Genomic DNA, 21,859 nt, shown 5'->3' on the forward strand with positions numbered 1-21,859 from the left:
AGGATTTATTTCTACCCACATTTATAATCTGGGATACTAAGTAATGGAATTGATTGAGAAAAGAAAAAAGAGAACTAGATCTGGGAATTTTGTTACAGAATTCAACTTAGGATATGTGAAATTTAAGGTGCCTATAAGAAACAGAGAATTTAGAATAAAGAAAAAAGTCTGAATCATTTTTGTAGCTAGGTAGTAGTTAAACCACAAGTTTGAATGAAATAACCCAGGAATTAAGCATTGAGTGAAAACAGAAGACAGAACCTAGGTTGAACAAAGATGAACTTAAAAGCAAAATAAATAATAAACATAAGGAATAGGTAGAGAAATAACAAAATCATAAGCCTCAAGGCTGTTCAATCTTAATTCATTACAGATGGTCATATTAAATCCTATTCAAACAGTCATGTAAAATTCTCTAATAGGTTCGATCCAAAATAAAAAAGTTCTTCTATGCTCGCTGGCAGGATTACTTCCACATTTTCTAATGTACTATATATACTGCTGGCACCAAGTGGTATCAAAGAGGAAGTATATTATAGTTAATCCATCATCATCTTTAGAAGTGCAACAGATTCTGCTTATAAAATAGCTATGAGATTCATAAAGGTTAAAATTTATGGTAAATTTAAAAACATACAAAAGTGTATTTTAAAAATAGAAAGATAAAAATATGAATTAATTTTATTCAAGAGATAACCTCCCTTTCTACTGTCCTAGCCTAAACTGTCTGAGTAATGAGGATCATAGGTGACATGAAATCCAGAAACCCTGAGAGTCACAATTGTATGTAAGCAAGTTTTCCTACCATTCTGAGGGCAGTGAAGAATGAGGTTCCCGTCTGTGTCCCGAGTCAAAGTCACAGAGTTCACAGTTTCTACTGTTACTGTGTCAGAATCCTCTTCAACTGTGCTCATACTCAAATCTGTACAAGAACAGATTTCACATCAGAATTTTAAAAATCATTTCCAAATGTGACATAAAGTATCCCCCAATCATCCCCCTAAAAGACCCCAACAATCTGTACCTGCCTACAGTACTTGTTACATGAAACTGCAATGATGGTTCAGGTTTTAAAACTTGTTTTTCAAATGTTTACACCCATTATTTAGAATTTGCTGTAATAATCTGCCTGCTACGATTAATTAAAAACCTACAGTATTTACTTTTTTAAAAGTTGTTTTTATCAAATCTGTTCCAAGTTGCCTGTCAGTATTAGCAAAAACTCTCACCTTTTAGTTTTTTATTGGTAGCTTTGTGATATAGTCAAATATGCATTTAACTTCTGATTCTTTAGCAGAAGATACATCAAAACTTTTATCTTAATCTAAGAATTACTTCTCCAAAACACTTTTTACAAGTATTTAAGTTCTATTATGTGAAAAATATGAACATTAAAAAATTTTTCTTGCCGTTTCTTTCATTATATTGAACAAGTACATACATCCATCATTAACCAAACTGCTTTTAGGCCTTCTTTTGAAACAGAGAACTGATTTTGCTTAAAGTGTCTTTTATGATATTTTACACATATATTACTTTCCTTTTGTTCAGACAGACAGTGTCTCAGAATACAGGATCTCATGGTTGACAGGGGGAAATGCACTGAATTGTAATCAATGGCCTGGTTGAAGTCTTTGGGCTTACCTGATAATGTTCATTGACGTTCTTGCCTCAATACTAAATTTTGGTCTTGTCCACATACTTTTTACCAACTAAATAATACAGAGGACATAAGCCTTGATGTGTATTAAATTAATCACTCAATATTTATTTGGTTCCTGTATATAAGGTATTAGTCTGTTCATATGCCATTTACAAATGCATTTTCCTTTGGCAGAAAAGCTTAATATTAGTAACATTCACTCGGTGAAGATCTAGTGATTCATTCAAGTTTTACTACACAAATTACTGTTTTAAAAGGACATTATTCATTTTACAATGGTTAAGATGCCATTCCCAAATTTAAGATAAATGGAGATCAGGATCTAGTAATGACTAAAATTTGCAAGTCATGAGGTGAGAGTTCCTTGGAACAAGGGAATGCTTACCTAGAAAACAGATGGATCAGCTACAGCCCTTCCCACAAAATCGAGTTGCCTTCCCTCAGCCACCAGCATCACTTTCATGTTATCCAGATTGTTTCTCCCCCATGTTCCTACCTCTGCAACACTCTGAAAAAGTAACAGCATTATACAATAAGGCTTACTGAGAACAAACTGTGTGCTGATCACAATCTAGCCTCAGGCCTCTGTGACATCTCAACTAGAAGACGAAGGACAAAACCAGAATTCTCCCTTAAGGACAACTTTTGGAAATCAGCCTCTAAAACTGTTCTCCAATAAAGGGCAGAAATGATGAGATCCTATACCTACTAAGTTAGTTTACAGGCAGTTTCTGAACCCAAGCTGTCACTCATCAGGCAATCAGACTTTCTCAGAAAAATAGGTTGAAAGACACTAGCAGTTCTGTGAACTGCAGAGTGGGTACATGTAACATGACCCAAGATGTGCACTAACTAGTAGTACCATAAATATTACCAGTAACTATATATTTTTGCTTTATAATAATTAATACTCCTCTTATATGTAGTACCATATTTCATCGCAAAGTATTAAAAATTATATAGTATCTGTTAACAACCATGCCTAGGGATCTGTGGGAAAAAGAAACTAAACAATCAAGCCAGAAAAGGTAACTAACAAGCAAACTTTTGAATGTAATGAGAAACTTACAAAACCTGAAATGATTGATTTTTAAAGGTTTCTTTCAATAGGCTTCTAATTTTCATCCCAAAGGATCAATCAAAAATTAAAAAGCACAGTAGGATTTGAGTCCAAGGGGATATTTTGGAAAAAACAATGAATAAAATTCTCATTTTTGCAGTATTCTGATTAGAACTCCTCTCCAGGATGGGTATCTTTGAGAGCTGCTATATATATAAATAAGTCTGCAGTGAAACAGGTACAGATCCTGCTTGAGAAACATCGAGTTATTAGATTTCATGTTGTTCTCATTTCTGAATCCATTAAAAATGTTTTCAAAAGCTGGTCTGTAAAGTAATACCTACTGCTTAAGATAGAGAAATGAAATGTTAAAAAAAGAAAAAAAGTTAAAACCCTCCATAAACTTACCAAAATCATAGTTCACTCTCTGATGTGTGCGTGTCTGTGTGAGAGACAGATTATACTGTGGAAGCAATTTTATATTCTGCTTTTTAGGGTCTATTCATATTGAAACACGTGAAGGAGACCAAGCTAGGTATTTAGCTGAGGTTTTCTGTATCATTTAAAATTTACACTACATGAAAACATAACATTATTCAATAACTAGCCTATCAACTGGACATTAACATTGTTCCCAATTTTTCATTTCTGTAACACACTGAAGCAAACATTTATACACTCTATTTCCTTAAACAGTGTTAGAAAATTATTAGATCAAAGAATACGACAAAATAAACTCAAATCATACTGCAGTCTATCTTCCAGAAAGGATGTACATATTTATATTTCAACCAGAGGTGTAAGCTCTACTCATAGTAACCGTGTCAGTATTTTTATTTAAAAAGAAACAACAAAGCAAAAACAAAACAAAACAAAACAGTGCAACTGCTCATTTGATAGGTACAAAATGGTTACTGGTTTAGCATTTTAATGTCATCTCAGGACCCAAGTTAATCTAGAACATTGGGAAAAAGAAAAAATAAAGGTGGATTTGAGAAGATATGATGAGATAATAGCACAAGAAAAAAGGAGACTGAAATAGCCAGATCAGAGTATTTCATTCTTGACAACCTGTACTGGTTAGAGGTATCCTATGCAGTATACTAGCTTTAAATCAGGAAACTAGGTCCACTTTTAAGTTTGGTAATTCACGTTAGAGATGAGTAAATGGTTCTATGCTGCTCTGCTAATTAACAAGCATCATTTATCTGTTCAATCAGCAAATCTATATCATGTGCCCACTATGTGCCAAGCACTCCCTAGGCACTGGTATATAGTGGGTACTTTTTCTTTTAAGCCCAGGAGGTAAGATTTATTTTCCTGGGGTTCTTCCCCTCTTACTGTTAGAGCTACATGGTCTGCATCTATTAGTATTTAATCTCACCTGGAGATTGACATCATTCAAAATTCAAAAGGTAAAGGTGGTTAAACAGTGAAGTCTACTTTCCACTCTATCTAGTTTTCCTGTCACCCAGTCTACCTCCCTGGAGGTAGACAATGTAGTCAATTTCTCACACCTCCTTCCAGTCATTGTATGCGTATGAAAGCCAATATATCCCCCCATGCCACCGACACTTTTTACAGAAATAGTTATACTACAAACAGGGAGCCTATCTTAATGGCTACTTTACACTGCCTCAGCAGTAAGATGAAGAGACACTATTTCAAGTATGTGACTGCAAGACAACCAACAGGTCAACAGCAAAATCCCTAAGGTAGGACCTGATTCGGTCTGTTGGGAGGGGAGTTAAAAAGGTAGCCACTATGGCAGAGGCTGCAAGCCTTTGCGGGCTGAATTTAAGGCTGGAGAAAAAGATGGCACATCTCACAAGGCCTTACAAATCCTTGGACTTTTAAATTGGGAAATAAAACTTACACTTTTAAAAGATCACTCAGACTGCAATACGGAGAATGGATAAGGAAGTCATGAAGAAAAGCAGTTGTCCAAGTGATCACTGTCATCTGGAATAAGTGGCAGAAATTAAAGGATACGCGGCACAGAGGATTTATTCTGGAGGCAGTGTTGACAGGATTTGCTGAAAGGAGATTATAAAAGATGAGGAGATGTTTCAAGATAATTCCTAGGCTTTTGGCTTGAATAGCTGATTGAGTTTTGGTGCACTAAAAATATTTTCACTGTTAGTATTAACAAATTGAGATATAAGGCACCCAAATGAAGATGTCAAGTTGCCAGCCGGAAGCTGGAATTCAACAGGCAAGGACTAGACATATAAATCTGAGTTAGTGGCATGCAAATTGTTTTTAAAGAGAAGATCACCTAGAGAAGTGAGAGAAGACAGCCTAGTTCTGGAGAAGTCAAGCAATGCACAAAGAAGGAAAGGAGGCCAAGAAGGTCCACCCAGGGATAAAGGAGGAAAACTAAGAGATATTAAGAGGCACAGGTCTTTTGCAAGGAGCATTGAGTAGTTTGTTAAATACTGCTGAAAGGATAAGACAATGGGAGAAGCAACTATTTGATCTCGCAATATGTTCAACATTGATGACCTACTGGAATTTAGAGAACTGGAATTATGGAAGGTAATGCAAAACAGGTCTTTTATGAGGTTTAGCTTTCAAGGTAAGCAGAGAGGATACTAGCAGTAGGGTCAAGACAGCTGTCATTTGGAGTGCATCTGTATTTTATCATTACAGAATAACTGAGAAATGTTGGTCAAATCAACTTATGATAGTAAGGAACAGAGCATTTTAGTGTCTCATATTCTAATTCATTATATATGAAACTATCCTTAACTTCTAAACCCGTTCCCTATTTGGTTTATCAGGGAAATGTATCAAGATCTCCAATTCTAACATCCAATTTTTCTCTTTAGGGTAAATAAATACACACCATCAGCCCACGGGTCATACCATATGCATTATTATTATTATTATTTTTTTTACTAGAAATGAGAACATAAAAGGAGAAACTTTTTAACAGCCATTTTAATTGGTGAAATGGCATTTTGGCATGTTTCCATCATTTGGTGGCTATCTTCAACAATATCCTAATTAAATCAAGAAAATACCTTAAATGTGGTACAAGACTCTTATAAGAGTACCTATATATACTCATATTTAAATGAGAAATGTATTTGTTTACATTTATACCTCCTAATAAACAAGATACTACTCAGTGTGGAACCAAAAAACCCGTACCTCTTGGATCTGTTATTTAACACAGAATTTAAAGAAATGAGTCCTTCATTCCACTCCATTCCAGTAATGATGTAAAGTTTTTACTGAATGGGTTATTTTAGACTGGTATTTCCGTCAGTTTACGTAATTGTCCTGATTTATTGGGCAACTGAGTATCGTAATATTCTAAAAACTAGATCAAATCAAGAAAAGTGGCATTTCTTCCTAGTTTTGGGACTAGTTCTGTAGATAAATTTGTATTGGTTCCCAAACACAGTACAAGTGGGAAGGTTGGATTTCATTAGTAGAGATGTAACATTTACTTCCCTTGATGCTTGGAGCTGTACTTCTACACTGAAAGATGGGATGAGACTACAGGGTGTGAAAAACATTCAGTATAAGATACTTTTATAAGGGGAAATTAAGCAAGCTATAGAACATATAGCACCAGCATTTTACTGGATGAGTCAAAGATTGAGAAACACTACCTGAGGCAAAGTTTCTGGCAGAATTCAACTAGTAAGGCAGTAAGGACACATGTAGTTTTCAGGTGTCTTTTTTTCCCTGGGCCAACATAAGAAAATTAATCATATTCCTCTTTTTGTGTGTGTGTGAGGATCTTCCAAATCCTTTACCCATGTATCAATATACCTATTTTTTAAATTGTTTTTACAACACTGTAAACATACTGTCACACCTTTTATAACTTTTTCACACTTTATGAGGAGCATTTTTCAGTATTACTAGTTATTCTTGCATCGCATTTTAAGTGGGTACATAGTATTTAAACTTATCTAACCATTAATCTATTACTGAACATTTTTATTTTAAGATCTTGTTATTATAAACTCCACACTGGCCACCACCGTACCTTTGGTGGTGCATAACTAACACCTTAGGAAACGCTTATAGGGGAATTTGCTTAGTACTGTATAACAAAGAATTCAAAAGATATCTTTTAAAATATTTTTTATTTTGAAAGAATGAAAATTCTTCGCTAAATAGAAAGTCTTAGTGAAAAAGAACAGGTAACAAATTCCTACATCCTGAACTTAAGTATGTAGAGGGATGTCAGAAAACAGACAAAGCCACAGAATAACATCTTGAATATTGATTTTATTAAAGATAGGAATGGAGACAACTTAACACTTGAGGTTTAATGCTTTGGAATATGATCCCAGGCCCCCAGGTATCTGCTCTTCTGTATAATTTGTGGAAAAGTTTGAGAAGCGAGTTATAAATGAAGATAAAGCATACTGAATTAAGGTACCTAACTAATGTTCACTATGGCTTGGTTTTAAAATAATATGACCATATATCACAAAATGTCAATAAAGATATTAACGGAGTTTATTACAACAGGCTTTAATTGTTTAAGATGTTGATTTCTATTACCAATGACATTACTAGAGTTAAAAAAAATACTCGCAAGTATGATTCATTTCAAGGTGTAGCATTTCATACCTGGCTTGGCAATAAAACCATATTGCTTATTTTTAAAATGTTGGTTTTCACCCAGTGAAAATGATTTAAGATTTAAGAGCTATATAATGTGCATTTGGCTACATTTTAAGATTTTGTTCTTTTAAAACTGAGTCCTTTATGCAAAGCGTCATCAGAAGTTCTTTAAAGGGACTAAATTATCACTATAGTCCTCTGGTTTACACTGAAGCCAATTTTTAAACAGATACTAAAATACACACATACACAGTAAAAAAGGCTAATGAGCATTTCTTTTGCTGCATAACACCTCAATGAAGATGCTCAATAAAGATCAGCTTTGACAACCGGGTATTTAGAAGAATGGACTGACAACCCAACAGTGTATACAGCTAAAATGACAGCTAAAAAAAGGTAAGGTTAACACACACACACACACACACACACACACACACAAAATGATTAAATTGCTCATAAAGGGCTCTCTATTATGCTTTTTCATGACAACCTTTCTGTTATTCAGTCATGGGATGGGATCTTTCCACAAACTTGAAAAAGATGACACAATAAACAGGTTCCTTCTTTCATCTGCCATTTACCTTTATGGAATCAAAACAAAAACAAAACCTATTTGTGATTTCTGCTGCAAGAATACTCTCACAAAAGGAAATAAAATTGAAGGGGAGAAATGGTATGAATGCAAACAAATGCTACATACATCGGGTAACTATCTACATTTTATATTTAAGGCCCTTGGTCATTTCATACTATTTGAGGATAGAAAAGGCTTTGGAGGTGAATTTGCAAAACATTTTGAAGTATATCAATTCCTAAGGAATCCTTTTGTATGGGAAAAAAATGCTAAAAATGAAGAGAAAACTACCAAAAAACAGAACTCCATTTTGAGAAGGCAGGTTACATCTCAGAGTTAAATAGACAGCCTTTATATATGATATTAAAAAAGTAGAACTCTTCCTAATCTTTATTGCTGTTTTAAGTTTCAAAGTCTTTACAACAAAACACAATTCCCAACCCCCTTGATATTTTAACATCTATGTGATGGGCTGTAAATTCCTCGGGATACTTGTTTCACATTATTTTATTCATCCTCACAAGTGTTAACTTAAGCCAGTATACTTAATGGAGCATGAAAAAAGCAAAAATTGTTTAAAATAAAATAATGAGATGTTATCTTCAGGACATACAAGTTTATTACAACATTAATAAAAATTAAGTCTGTAGATGCTAAGGAGATAAAACGAGCAGAAAGATAAACATTATGCAGGAAAGGTAAGGACTAGTTTTGTTGTTTTCATTTCAATATTAATTAGTAATATCTAACCTTACAAATGCACTTATCTCTCCTGCTGCCTTGGGGCTAAAATGAGATAACTTTTCTCTATCTTAAAAAAAGCCTGTAAGAATAGAGAACTTAAAAAAGGGGGGGGGGAGACTAAAGAGGACACCAACCTTTTAAAAAAATGTAATTCTCACCAGTAACCATTCCCCAGCCACGCTCTGCTTTTAAAGCTCAAATCCTAACCCAAACACTTTTGTGACTGCTTCCCCTCAAAATACTTCTAAAACCTCAACAGCCAGAGTAAAATGTTTATGTAGCATATATTTATTCATATAACTGCTCAAAGTATGGACATAAAGTTCTATATAAGTATGCAATGCCCAGTACTTACTGATTTTGATGAAGACAGGGCAATAGCATTTTGGCTCCACCATCTAGCTCAACTGCAATCAATTAAAGAGATTCACGCAGAATATGCAGGTTCTAGATCAGTCCAAAAAAGCATATTTGGGGGTGAGCCTATCAACTAAAATAGCAAAAAAAAAAAAAAAAAAAAATTAGCTTGTTTGGTGGCACATAAGAGTACTTAGCATACGGGAGTTAAAATAATAAGGTTATCACAAAACATAAAATATACTTTTCTTCGTAACACGTAATGTTATTTTCAGAAACGATCAAGCTAGTTTTTGTCCCTTGTGTATGAAGGGAAAAAACTCACCAAATTTTACTCAAACAGCCTGAGAATTTTTGTAACGTTAAGAAATGTAATCTTAATTTTCTTCCTAAACCTTAACTAAATCTCTAAGTTTTAACCTAATAAATGAAATCTTACCAACACACCATCATAGTAAAAAGCTAAGTTTTTGGTGTATTATCACCGCAGTTTTTAAATGTTTAAGTGGTGGTAAGTTACTCAAATTACTAAAATAAATTGACAAAGCGCAGTAATACTCAAAAGGCTGAAATACAAATTTAAAACCAGTTCCAAGAAAAACACCTGAAGCAATGGAAAAACACGAAAATCCTTAACTGAAAAATAGTTTTTCTGTTTGTAAAACTTCCAACACAATGGAAAAGTATTTTACTTGACTTGGAGCTTAAAAGCTGTAAATGGTTTGTCTTTCACAAATTCAAAATAAAGCTAAAATCTTAAGAGATAAAATACTTCCGAATGGTTATTATTCTAAGCTTAAAATACTAAATATTAGTAAGTAATCCTACAGAATATGCATTTTTGTCAAATGTCCCAACAAATAGCCTCACCTACTGTCATGAAGGTACACGACGACGAATGGAGAAAAGGAACCATGCTGAATTTGAATTTCCAAATTCAATCAGGAAAGTGAGTCCTGCCTCACATATTTGGTAGATTTATCACGTATTCTTATCTACACCGAATTATTTTTATTCTGAAAACACATGCTGTATCATTCGACTGCATAAAAAGGCACTTGACCACCTCTATTTTCAAATTTATGCCGCAGATTACCTGAAAAAATTCAGTCTATTTTAAAAGATAAGATGAAAAAAAAAAAAACTTCCTCCGAATTCAGCAAAATAGGACAATTCCTATTTTGCAGACGCATTTTCCTGTTCTTTGCCGGTCTACGACTCTTTCCCCCGCACTCCAGCCCGTCTTTCCCTTTTAAAAAAAAGACTCGGGCTGACAGAGATGGCTCGGTCAGCAGCCCCGATCCCCTCCGCCTGGGCCATCAACAGCCGAGCGAGAATGAACACTACAGATGGGAGAAAAGCCTAAAGACGCAAACAAGGTAAAAGGAAAAACCGGGGGTGGGGTGGGGCGAGACCCGCCCAAACTCTCAATCCCACCTGAGCCCACTTCCTTCACGGGACCACATAATACAGTCGAAAAGATAACAAATATAAAAAAGGAACCCCACGCGAAAGCAAGGAATGCTTCCTTACTCTCCGCGTCCCCGGCATCTTCCCGGCCCACCCCACCCCCAGGGGTCCCGGCGCCATTTAGCTCCTCCGAAGCCGCCGCCATTTTCCGCCCCCGCCGGATTGCTGTCTGTGCCTCGGCGGCCACTCGCTACCCTGCAGGCTACGCCACCGCCGGAGGCCCGGCCCCGAGAGGGAGGCCCTGGCCTGAGCGTGCGGGGACGGCGGCTTCAGCGTCACGAAGGCCCAGCTCCGACCCCGCCCGCAGTGCCCGAGCGCCGGCAGCTGGCGCCGGCCAGCGGGAGCAGGCGGGCAGCAAGGGGGCCGGACAGGCTCCACTGGGCGGAGCGGCCCTGGCGGCGGTTGGGACCTGAAGGTTCCATCGCACTTACTTCCTGTTTTGGGTCCGGGCACTTTGGAAGAACCAGGATGGAGGCTCCAAAAAATACCAGGATGGAGGAAGCAGCCACGGGCAAGAGTGGCTGCAGCTGGAGTGAGCGAGCGCGACGAGCCACCGGAAACGGAGCTACGGCCGCGCCCCGCCTCCAGCCCCCGCACGCTTCCCCGCCCGGCCTCCTCTCTCTTGGGGCGGCCCTGCGCGCCGACTGCTGGCGTCACTTCCGGCCAAGTCGGAGCGCGGAAAAAAGGTCTCGGGAACTGGTGCTTCAGACTCCGTCGAACTGTTTGAAGTCGGCTGTTTTTTCCTCTCCTCCTACTAGAAAATCTGGGTACTGACTGTCCCGTTACTGACGCCATGAGGAGGACCTTCTTTCTTTGGCGCAACTGTGGTACTGGCTCGGGGATAGTTGGGCCCCGCGAGCCGAATTTCATAGTTACCCAGGGTTCGGAGGGGAGGGAGCCGCCGCGTGGAACGGCTTGAAAGCCGCGTCTGAGGGGCTGGGAATTGTGTGTCAGGCTCTTCTCACTTTGTCTGCCTTTCCGTAGGCGCGTACAGGTGTTACCTGTTGGGCGTGTAATGCAGTTCTTGGTGAGATGTGTCCTGTAGGGCGCAGCACGCCTTTTAAGGCGCTGCTTTTCTATACAGGCTGCTCTCCCTGAGGAGCTTTCAGAGAAAACCAATACTCGGCCCCACCCCCAGAGAGTCTGGAAACCTCCAGGGACTCAGGTAGAGATTTTTGTTTTCAAAGAGTTTCAGAGCCTTGAAAGTTGGAAGAGTTAGTGGTCGGAACCCTGTTACAACTCTATGATTCTGACCTCATTTTACTTGTTTAAAAAACTGATTTATCGCACTCTGCTTTCACTACTGGGATAACGAGTTTAAAAATTAGACGACTAATGTTTTTGCTTACAATTACTATGTGTAGAGTCACACTACAGTTGAAACAATGGGAATGTAGTCAGCATCAATTGTAAAGGTCAAAAGAAGGCTATCGAGAGTGTGAATATGTATGTCTTGCATTGGTCTTAACTAATGAAGCTAATAATGGTTAATGATTTCCTCTATTTTAGCTTTTTAAAAATTGTTTCATGCAACCTTGGTTTCTTTTGAATACCAAATTTAGTTTGAAAGAATTAGTGGAAGTGACACTAATTTGTCCAAGGAAGGGGAAAAAAGCAAACTACACATTGAAATGGGTTTAGATAGATAAATATTTGTTTTATTTTTAAGCCAAATGTACATAGTTTTCACCAATAGTCCACATTACCTATTCTTGGGGGGTAACTTTCTCAATCATAAATGTTGCATTTAACAAAAAAGAGTGTAAAATGAGATGCTACTACACATCAGTTAGAATGGCTAAAATCCAAAACACTGATGACACCAAATGCTGATGAGGCTGTAGAACAATAGCAACTCTCTTTCATTGATAGAATGCAGAATGGTACAGCTACTTTGGAAGACAGTTTGGTGATTCCTAACAGAACTAAGCATATTCTTATCGTATGATCCAGCAATTGCTCCTTGATATTTATCCTAAATAGCTGAAACCTTATGTCCACCTGATTATAACAACTTCATTGCAATTGCCAAATTGTTTCTTCAATAAGAAAGTCGATAAATTGCAACACATCCAGACAATGGAATATTATCCATTGCTAAAAAGAAATGAGCTATCAAGCCAGACAAAAACATGAAGGAACCTTAAATGCATACCACTGAGTGAAAAAAGTCAATCTGAAGAAGGTATGTAATGAATGATTCCAACTATCTGGCATTCTGGAAAGAGAAAAACTGTGGAGATAGTGAAAATATCAGTAGTTGCCAGTTTAAGGCCAGAGGAAAAGACGCAAGTAGAGCACAGAGGATTTTTTAAGGCAGCAAAACGTTTCTGTAGAATGCTGTAATGATGGTAGGCACATGGCGTTATTCTTTTATCAAAACCCATTGAATGTTCAACACCAATAGTGAACCCTAATGTAAACTGTGGACTTTGGTTGTTTATGATGTGTCTATGCTGCTTCATCATTTGCAATAAATGTACCACTCCAGTGGGGGATGGTGGTGGTGGAAGAGGCCATGCATGTGTAGGGTGGGGGGTATATGGGAAGTGTCTGTACCTTCCCCTCAGTTTTGATGTAAATTTTAAACTGCCCCCTTCACTGCCCCCAGGAAAGTCTATGTGAACAAGAAAGTATAAAAGAGACAAATAAGCCTTTGGATTTGGACAAGGTTAGTCGGCTTTTGTGTGTGTGTGTGTGTGAGTGCTTATGTGTCATTTAAGTGCTTTACATACATTAAGCTCATGTAATGTTCACAAGTGCCAAAGCTTCAATATAGTTATTAACAAATGATTCCCATTTTAGACAAGAACCCAAAAAGTGAAGGAATGTGTCCAAGGACACATAGCAAATAAGTGGTAGATTCAGAATTGAAACCTCATCTCCAAAGCCTATGTGCCAAACTACCCTTCTGCAACTCAAAAAATACACTTTGTCAACAGTCTTTATATTATGAGAACAAATTATTACTACTAGTTTCCAGAGTTTTTACTGAACTGGAAGAAGGACCTGTCTGACCAATTTTCAAAAATAAATGCCAGAAGTAGCATTTTATCGCATCTAACTTTATTACCAGTTTGTGGTAATCTCTGTATCACATTGTGGTTATGGCATATATCAATCAACTTTTAAAACTGTAAATAAATAATATATAACCAACACTCTGAGGCAGGATAGTGTTGTGGTATAGATATTGCACTCAGACCCAAGTGTGAATCTTAGCTTTATTGCTTAGTGGTGTGTATGTTACTTCATGTCTCTAAGATTCATTTGCCTTTGAAAAGCAGGGATACTAAAATCTCTCTCTCAGAATAATGTAGGCAACATGCTTTGCACAACTCTGTCGTATGTAGTAGGCACTTAAAAGTGGAAACTAATACACTCCTGAACCAGAAAAGCAATTGAAGTTACTCAAAGTGCCATTCTAATGAGACAGTAATTACATATGTAAAATTGTTAACATTACTATTTATGAGGAATTGGTTCCTAATTAGCCATATTTTCACAAAGCAGAACCATATAGGATTCTTCTTCACTAAGGCATAAGAGATTGATGTCTAAATTATAGTTACTGCCCATTCTCTAATGCAAAATCTTAGGTCAGCCTGTATTGTGCTGTTAATTTCCTAAAAAGTCAAGTGCATCCTCCTAATTAATTCTTCCCTCTGGGTAAGTTTCTTTCATAACTCAAGGTCAGTTGGTATTTCCTTGGGGAAGACGTGAGTACTTTAATATTAGTTTAATAAGTAATTTTAAAAGCAAATCTCTTATAGTAATACCTCTGTGTCTTTAACTTGCATAGTCAGTATAACACTATCTATAACATAATTTGAATCCTAGAGTAACTTTCTGCAATTATAATTCTAGCTGTTTTCCACCTCACTACTTAGTCAATATGTACCTAGGGAATGCATGAGTTTTTTTTAATATTATCCTAGGATTTACCTAATTAGGAATGAAATATTTTGTTGCAAAATCACAAGAAACAGTTCTTTCACAAGTGGAAGGTATTATAAAAATATTTATAACATAGTTATGATATTTACCACATTTGCTAGTTATGATTAGTTCTGTTAGACTGCAGATTTCTTATAATGCTTTTATGTACCTCATCAGCAACAGAATATTGATTAAGTGGCCTTCCTTGTATGAAAGGTTGATATGTTAATATAAAAGTGTTTCAAACACTGAGAGGCAGGTTCTATTGTTTCATGACTGTCTCATACCCTGGATATCATGATTCAGAAAAAAGAGATGTTTGCAGGGACTTTTGTTCAAAGTAAATGAAAAATACAATTACTGAGTAGTCCATTTTCTTCCTATACCATCTCTAAGTCTTGTTAACATAGCCAATGGGTATACATTGGGAGGCCTTCCAGAATTTCTAGAGAGCTGATGGGGATTCCTATGCTAATAGAGGAATAAGCACACTGTCCCTAGTTAGGACCACACATCAGGCTCTTCCAAGTCCTCTTCCATCTCAGGTTCGTCTTCTAGGCTTTTCTCTGGGACTTATGGCACTCCCTCTCATAACCCCTTCCCTGCCCTCCATTTGTGTCAGTGTCTCATCTCCACACTTCTTTTAAGCTCTCAACCTGGTCACCACTTTTCCATGCCCTCTTCATTTTGTTTTGCAATAGATCTTTACTGAGACCTATCAATGGGACATTAGCCAAAATTGGTTCCTCTCCTAGTTAGAATGGAGAACTGAGACTTCAGATACTCCTAGCATGTGAAGATAAACCTTTTCATTGTGTGCTTGAAATTCGTGTGAGCAAAACAAAACAGTTAAGTTACTTTACTAAAATTGGAAGAATGTTTGAACTGAGATTCAAATACCTCTTCCTTTATAATCTGGTGTAGAAGGGAGAGGGACAATGTATTGGCAAACCAATCAGTAATAGCTAATTTGGTAAATTCTAGAAAGAATACAAGCTGAGTGCTCTGAGAATTTAACATGGGAAGTTCAGAGCAGGGCTTTCTGAGATGACATTTGAGCAGGGACTGGAAACGTGAGAAGAAATCACCAGAGTAGGGGACAGGAGGTGGGAAGGCCTTTGTCTAGCTAGCGTGGAAAAGAGTGTATTTGTAGAAAGCAGCTGGCCTATAATGTCTATAAAATGGTAAGAATGCAGTGCTGGTAAGTAGTAGGCTCAGTCTGTCACAGATGTTAATTGGGTTTCACCCCATTCCTCTTAAGCCTGGGGCTTGGCACTTGCCCAGAGATGGCTGGAACATCTGCCGCTTTGGCCTTGTCTTAATACGTTCAATTTGCCAGCACCTGATACAGTACCCTACCTTAGCAGACACTTAAATGTTTGCTGAGTTCAAAGATGATTAAGTGTCTTAAGCAAGGAGGTTAGAAACCTAGCCATTTCTATTCTTTGACCAGAGAGCTCAGTCTTTTTTCAGATAGTGTACTCAGGCAAGTCTGGAATAAAACAAACAAATGATACCTTTTATCAGTGCTCTAGTAGAAGGAGGTTATTTTAACACGTTTGGTGTTAGTCTTTGGGTGAACTCTATGACCCAAATCTTGCCTAGCTAGATGCAGTAGTTTAATAATAGAAGTGTTGCATTTTAACCAGCAGATGTCCCTGTTTTTCAGCAAGATACATATTTATTTTCCTCTCCAGACTAGTAGCTTCAAAGTAGATGGGATTTCTGCGGCTTGAATTTGTTACTGATACGCTGTGGTAGACAAATGACGAGCCTCAACGCTAATAAAACCAAGGGGATTATGCTTTGAAATTCAAATATGAAAGGCCCTCTAGCATTTAATGGCTTGTCATTGATTAATCGCCTTCTCTCTTTCTCTACGTCTACTTCCCTTGTAAAGAATATGCAGTGACAGAGGAAGAAACAAGGAACCTGTGTAACCTTTATAGCTTTCAGGACTTTGCCCGTCTGTGATACACCCATTCCTTCGTGTCATTCGAGAGACCTTCGTGAGCACGTCCTTTGCACTGAACATGATCCTAGGCATAGAGAATATAATAGAGATCAAAAGAGAGAAGGTCTCTGCCTTCAAGGAACGTATATTCTAGTGGAGGAGCTTACATTGTAGTCTTTTATTTTTTTTTTTCAGTGTCTCTTTGTACAAAACTCTTGATTAAAGTACCAATTTACTAAATTATCACATCTGCCATGGAACCTACTCATGATTAACAACTTAATCAGGAATTAAGATAAAATGTAAATCAAATCACTTGATGCCATCATATTCATCTAATTGAAATATTAGGAAAGATGGACCAATCTTCATCTGTCTTGCTGAGTCAAAGTGCTTTGAAAAATATCTGGCAAACAGTAGGTGCTCAAAATGTCTGACAGTATTATTTATCTTTACCCACCATAAGAACAAAGAATGAAAAGCAGGAAACAATTGTTGCTATTTGACTGTTGAGTAGGATTTGTTAGGGCAGCAATTCTATTTATATCCCAAGCGGCTTGGGATATAAAAAATTCTTTAATGTTAAGATTTATATTGAAATAATAATAGCTAACAAGTGGTCTATTTCTGGATATCTTTTATTTTGAATTGTGTTTCAAAAATGGCAGTCTATTGCTAAAAGTTATGGAAAGGGAAAGTTCCATTGTTTTAAGTTTTTTGTTTCTCTGAAACTCTTTAGAAATTCGCCTGTTTTCATGTTTCTGGGCAAAATGTTTTAAGCACTAGAGAAAGTGATATGGCCTCTTATATGAAGATTCACTGGCTACCCTTACTATATATGCAACAGATACATAGATACAATAGACATACCACAAGCTAAAGGTTTTTCTTGACCTGAAATTATTAGAGTTAAAATCTAAACTCAACAGAAAACAGTTTTTCAAGTAAGCTTTTCCTCCCCCCAAATTACCTGAAATCTCAACCTAGTCTTATCATACCTACCTAATTTAACAATATCTACATTGTATTAAATGTAACCATAGCAAATTAAATTCCAGCACATAATACCTTCATTATAACAACTGCACCTTAAGTGGGCAGACCTGGTGAAGACATGTGATATATAGTTTTTAATGTAATGAAATTGGGAATAATAGGATTAGGAAAGCAGAGTTTCCATGGGCCATCTGTTCAAATTTGAGAATATTATTATATATAATCATATTATATAATTATAGCCATTGCAGCAGTATTATATTTGTATGAGCAAACCTTGAGTAAGAAACATATGTGGCTCCAGCAGTCAGAGTATCACTAATGTCTTTTCTTATGTCTCTTCATGTTTCTTACCAGAAGTTGACATTTATGCTGAATTTTAGTCTGTGTTGGTTCAACCTGGTGGAGGAAGACATAAGGCTGTTACAGCCATTGTCTAGAGGTGAAACTCCTTTCTCTGTTTCCATTGCAATGGGATAAGCTCATTTGTGTTGAACAGAAGCCGATTTTCACATGATACTGTTGTCTTTTCTTTCTTTGCCTTTGCCGAATATCCATCTGCTGTGGAATGTTCTCTATTGAGAACACTCTTGATCTTGAGCCTGTAATAAATTTTCACAAGAGTCTCCTCTGCAAAGGAACCCATGCTGCTTTACCATTGTAGACCAACTGCAGGAAAAATATATGATACAACAATGTCTCATATAATGCTATAAATAACTATGTTATTTGAAAAGGTCATGGTAGCTAGAGTATAAGCAGTCTGTCTCTTGCAGTAGGTAAAAATGAAAATAAATCTGAAGCCTCCTGCTTGTAGGCCTTTCCTCCCTCTTTCTTCCCTGCAACTACACTTTTGTAAAGTAATATTTTGCATGAAGGATTTAGAAATTAGATTTCCATAAGATGAGTGGCTTATAAATGATGGTAGGATGCAATAAGTGATCAGGGTTTTCCTACCATTTCCATATTTACTTGGTAGTAAAATCTGATTTCATTAGGTACTTAATTTTGATTAAATTTAAAATAGGAATAAAAATGATTTATTTCACTTCTTTTTTTTATTGTTGTTTAAACAAGTGAAAGGTGAAATTCAATCCCAATGAAATTTTTAAAAGTCATAGATTAAACACTATAGGTTTGCAATGAAAGTGCCTGTCATTTCCTCGGTAACAAGCCTTCAGAGAGCTCCTCAGACTCTTAATAGCTCTTCATTTTACCTCTATCTCAACAAGTGACCTTTACAGAGACTTTTAAGCCTGCCACCCCTGCCTCTGCTTATGTGCTCATCTGAGCTCATCCTAAACTCCTTCCCTCCAATCCTAGAGATATTTTGCTCCTTCTCTTATTCAAGGCTTATCCCTTCTTTTGAGCTTTTGATCTTATCTCCCTCCCAGAACTATACTTATTCCTTCTTCTGTGTTTTCAATTATAGTCTGGTTTCTGCTTCCCATGTGCCTCTGAAGATCATTAATGACCTTCCACACTGTTAAATCCAATGAAAATATTCTATTATCATTTAACTTTATTTTCAGCAGCACTTGCTCCTGAAATGACTACGTCTTTCCTCTTTGAATACTCTTTTCTTTATGGATTTTGAGATACAGTACTGTGGAATTTCTTTTACCTCTCTGAGTTCCTATTAGCTGGCCTGGCTTTTAAATTTCAGAGTTCTTGGTGGTGACCTCATAGGCCTACATCTTTTCCTCACTCTGTCCTCTTCTAAGCGATATCATCCACTCCAAGAGCTTCAGTTGCTCTCCATACAGTGATGACTTCTAACTTTATAACTGCTAATCTGTTATTCACATGCCCTCTTGGATGTGGTACTTGGCTTAAATGTGGAAGGCTTACAGTGTGGAAACTTGTATTTTGTAAAGATGGCTGCAACAGTATTTCCCATCCAATGTGCTCTTTGTACAATACAGTTTGACACTCCTCTCATGAAGAGGTGGAGGTGTATGACTCCTCCTCTTAAAACTGGACAGGTCTTGTGGCTATTTTAACTAATAAAGTATTCAGGAAGTGGTGCTTTGTGACTTCTGAAGATAGATCATAAAAGGCCTATCAGCCACCAGGTGAGCAGCCATCATGTAAGCAGTCCAGCTGCCATACTGTGTTCGAGCCCATTCAGAAAAACCCCATGGAGAGGCACTGAGACCATAAAAAAAAAGGAAAAAAAAAAAAAGAAAAAAGGATGATTGGAGGGCCCCTAGCTGCTCTAGCCTCCTCTCAAAATTAGTTATCTATTACTGTATAACCAAATAATTACCCCTCCCAAATTAATGGCTCAAAAGAGCAAGCATTTATTTTTTCATAATTTCTGTGGGCCAGGAATTCAGGAGTGGCTTAGCTGGGTGATTTTCTTAAGGACTCTTATGAAGTTGCAATCAAGATGTCAGCTGGGGCTTCAGTCATCTGAAGGCTTGACTGAAACCAGAAGATCCTGTTCCAAGATGGCTTACTCACATGGCTATTGGCAAGAGGCTTCATCCTGGGCCATTGGCTAGAGGCCCTCGTTCCTACCATGTGGGCCTTTCCCAAACACATGGCAACTGGCTTCCCCAAGAGCAAGTGATCCAAGAGTGAGAGCAAGGAGGAGGCTGCAATGGCTTTAGTGACCTAGTTTCAGAGGTTACACATTGTCACTTCTATTTTATTCTGTTCATTAAAAGTGAGTCACTAGGGCAACTCACACTCAAGGGATAGGGACTGGGCTCCACCCTTAGAAGGAATTTGTGGGCATCCTCCATCCATTGTTATGTCTCCCACCATTATCTGACTGCAAAGGCACTAGACAACTGGTAACTGGAACTGCTTATCCCAGCCTTTCCTAAAACTCTGATCCATAGAAACTATGAGTGATAATAAAATAATTCTTGTTTGAAGTCACTATGTTTCAAAGTAATTTTTTTTCCCAGCACTAGATAACCAGAACATGGAATCTTTTGGATTAAACCCTGAAAGGCCAGAAAGTACTCCCTTCTTTGAGATCCCTGCAAACTTAATCTGGGGTTTCTATTTCTTTCGCTTCTGAGATTTTTGACTCCAAGAAGGAAGTAGCTTACGGGGGGCCCTTCTCAGCTACCTGTTAGCACTTGTTAGCTTGTAAACATTTTCTTTTTCCTTTTGGTTGAGAAAACTACTCTTATATCATCAGCATTCTCCCCATACTCTGTTTCATGATATAAACTCTGATCTAGGTGGTCTAGGCCCTTCTCTTAGTTTTTAAGTGGAAGATTTTAGAATCCCCCAAATCCTTTTTTTTCCTTCATAGTTCCTGGCTCCTAAAGATAAAAAATTCTGGATTTCAATATTGTCTCATAAATTTATAAAAATCAATTCAAAATTTGAATTTACTTCTTGGTTCTAGCCTGTATGTGCATTCATACAGGCAGTGCATAGAAAACTACCAAAGCTGCCTTTATGGTGGGGGAAGGAAAACGGGTATAAGAAAATGCAGGAAGAAACAGCAACCCATTAATAGCACAAAGATATTGTTATACTAAGTAAATAATTAACATGTAGCATTTATGTTAAGTAGTGGTATTTGAGTTTACATAATAACAGTTTGCATGAAGTATGCATTCATGTTATAGTTCACTATCTTTTTACTTATTTATTTGTGATCGATTTTGAAATGTGGGAGATATGGAATGGATACAGAGAAATGGAATTCCAATTTATGCAGTTGTCCCATAGGAAATGGAGATCGAAAGAAACATGTACCTGAAAATTACCAGTACGTTGAAGAGACAAGCAACTCAGCAGACTAGATTTCAAAGACTACAGAGATGCCTCTGGGTCGCAAAAGGCTGGAAGTGGAGTATCTACCTGAGTCTCCATCCTGAGTGATGGAGGGATAAGACAATGGTGAGAGGGCTCGGAAGTGGTAACAGGGCACATTTCACAGACCTTGAGCCCTCTCACAGAAGATGACAGATTACAAAGATCAGGATTTTGAAAATTTTATACGTTAGAAGCAGAAAAACTTGTTCCATATTACTTTCAAAATGAAAAAGTTGTATTTAAAAATATAAGTGACACAAGCACTTGTGAGCCGTGATGTGTACAGAAAAGGAATGTTGAGTGTAAAAGATATTCTCATAATTATTATATTACTAATAATTTGAAATATTCATAGACATTACTTGAATTCCATATATCAGTAATTAGTAACATAGAGATTACCTCACTATCTGGGCAGAAAACGGAAGTACCTGCCAATAGCTCAAAGAGGGCTGAGTCATGTTCTGTGTTTCCTGATTGACCAGACATTTTCAACTTTGTTCCCCTACAGCTTACTTTAGAAAGGCAGGAGTAAATTGTTCCACAGAGAATTTTCTTCTAAGAGGGACTTCTTGTAGTGTACCTGGTTAACATCTGAGAAATGACACATGGAGGCTCACATAGGGCTTCTGATGATTTTTGGTTTGTGTTTATTTGGTTCGAAAGAAACTTTCTCCATGAGAGCTTCTGCTGGTGATGAGGCCTATTCAGCAACGAATTATT

General features: G+C 37.2%; 2 protein-coding genes across 16 annotated transcripts in view; one reads left to right on the top strand and one right to left on the bottom strand.

Annotated features, from left to right (window-relative positions):
• DMTF1 (cyclin D binding myb like transcription factor 1) overlaps positions 1 to 11,061 on the bottom strand; it is a 43,113-nt gene extending 32,052 nt beyond the window's left edge. For 2 of the 6 annotated variants that reach the window (XM_045510438.2, XM_045510435.2), the window contains exons 1-4: positions 10,893 to 11,059; positions 8,990 to 9,124; positions 2,049 to 2,171; positions 806 to 922 (exon numbers count right to left, since the gene is read on the bottom strand). In XM_045510438.2, coding sequence (XP_045366394.1) covers positions 806 to 914 — 109 coding nt within the window. In that variant the 5' untranslated portion in view covers positions 915 to 922; positions 2,049 to 2,171; positions 8,990 to 9,124; positions 10,893 to 11,059. Of the gene's footprint in view, positions 1 to 805; positions 923 to 2,048; positions 2,172 to 8,989; positions 9,125 to 9,861; positions 10,246 to 10,892 lie in introns of those variants that run through there. The other 4 variants (XM_045510439.2, XM_010946609.3, XM_045510436.2 and 1 more) reach the window with 4 other exon arrangements.
• Positions 10,243 to 21,859, top strand: part of ELAPOR2 (endosome-lysosome associated apoptosis and autophagy regulator family member 2) — a 290,850-nt gene continuing 279,233 nt past the window's right edge. For 2 of the 10 annotated variants that reach the window (XM_045510422.2, XM_074367547.1), the window contains exon 1: positions 11,101 to 11,626. The gene's annotated coding sequence lies outside the window, so the exon portion shown is untranslated. Of the gene's footprint in view, positions 10,371 to 11,100; positions 11,627 to 13,072; positions 13,133 to 21,859 lie in introns of those variants that run through there. The other 8 variants (XM_074367546.1, XM_045510429.2, XM_045510425.2 and 5 more) reach the window with 8 other exon arrangements.

Source organism: Camelus bactrianus, chromosome 7, assembly GCF_048773025.1.
Source record: "Camelus bactrianus isolate YW-2024 breed Bactrian camel chromosome 7, ASM4877302v1, whole genome shotgun sequence".
NCBI classification, from domain to species: Eukaryota; Metazoa; Chordata; class Mammalia; order Artiodactyla; family Camelidae; genus Camelus; species Camelus bactrianus.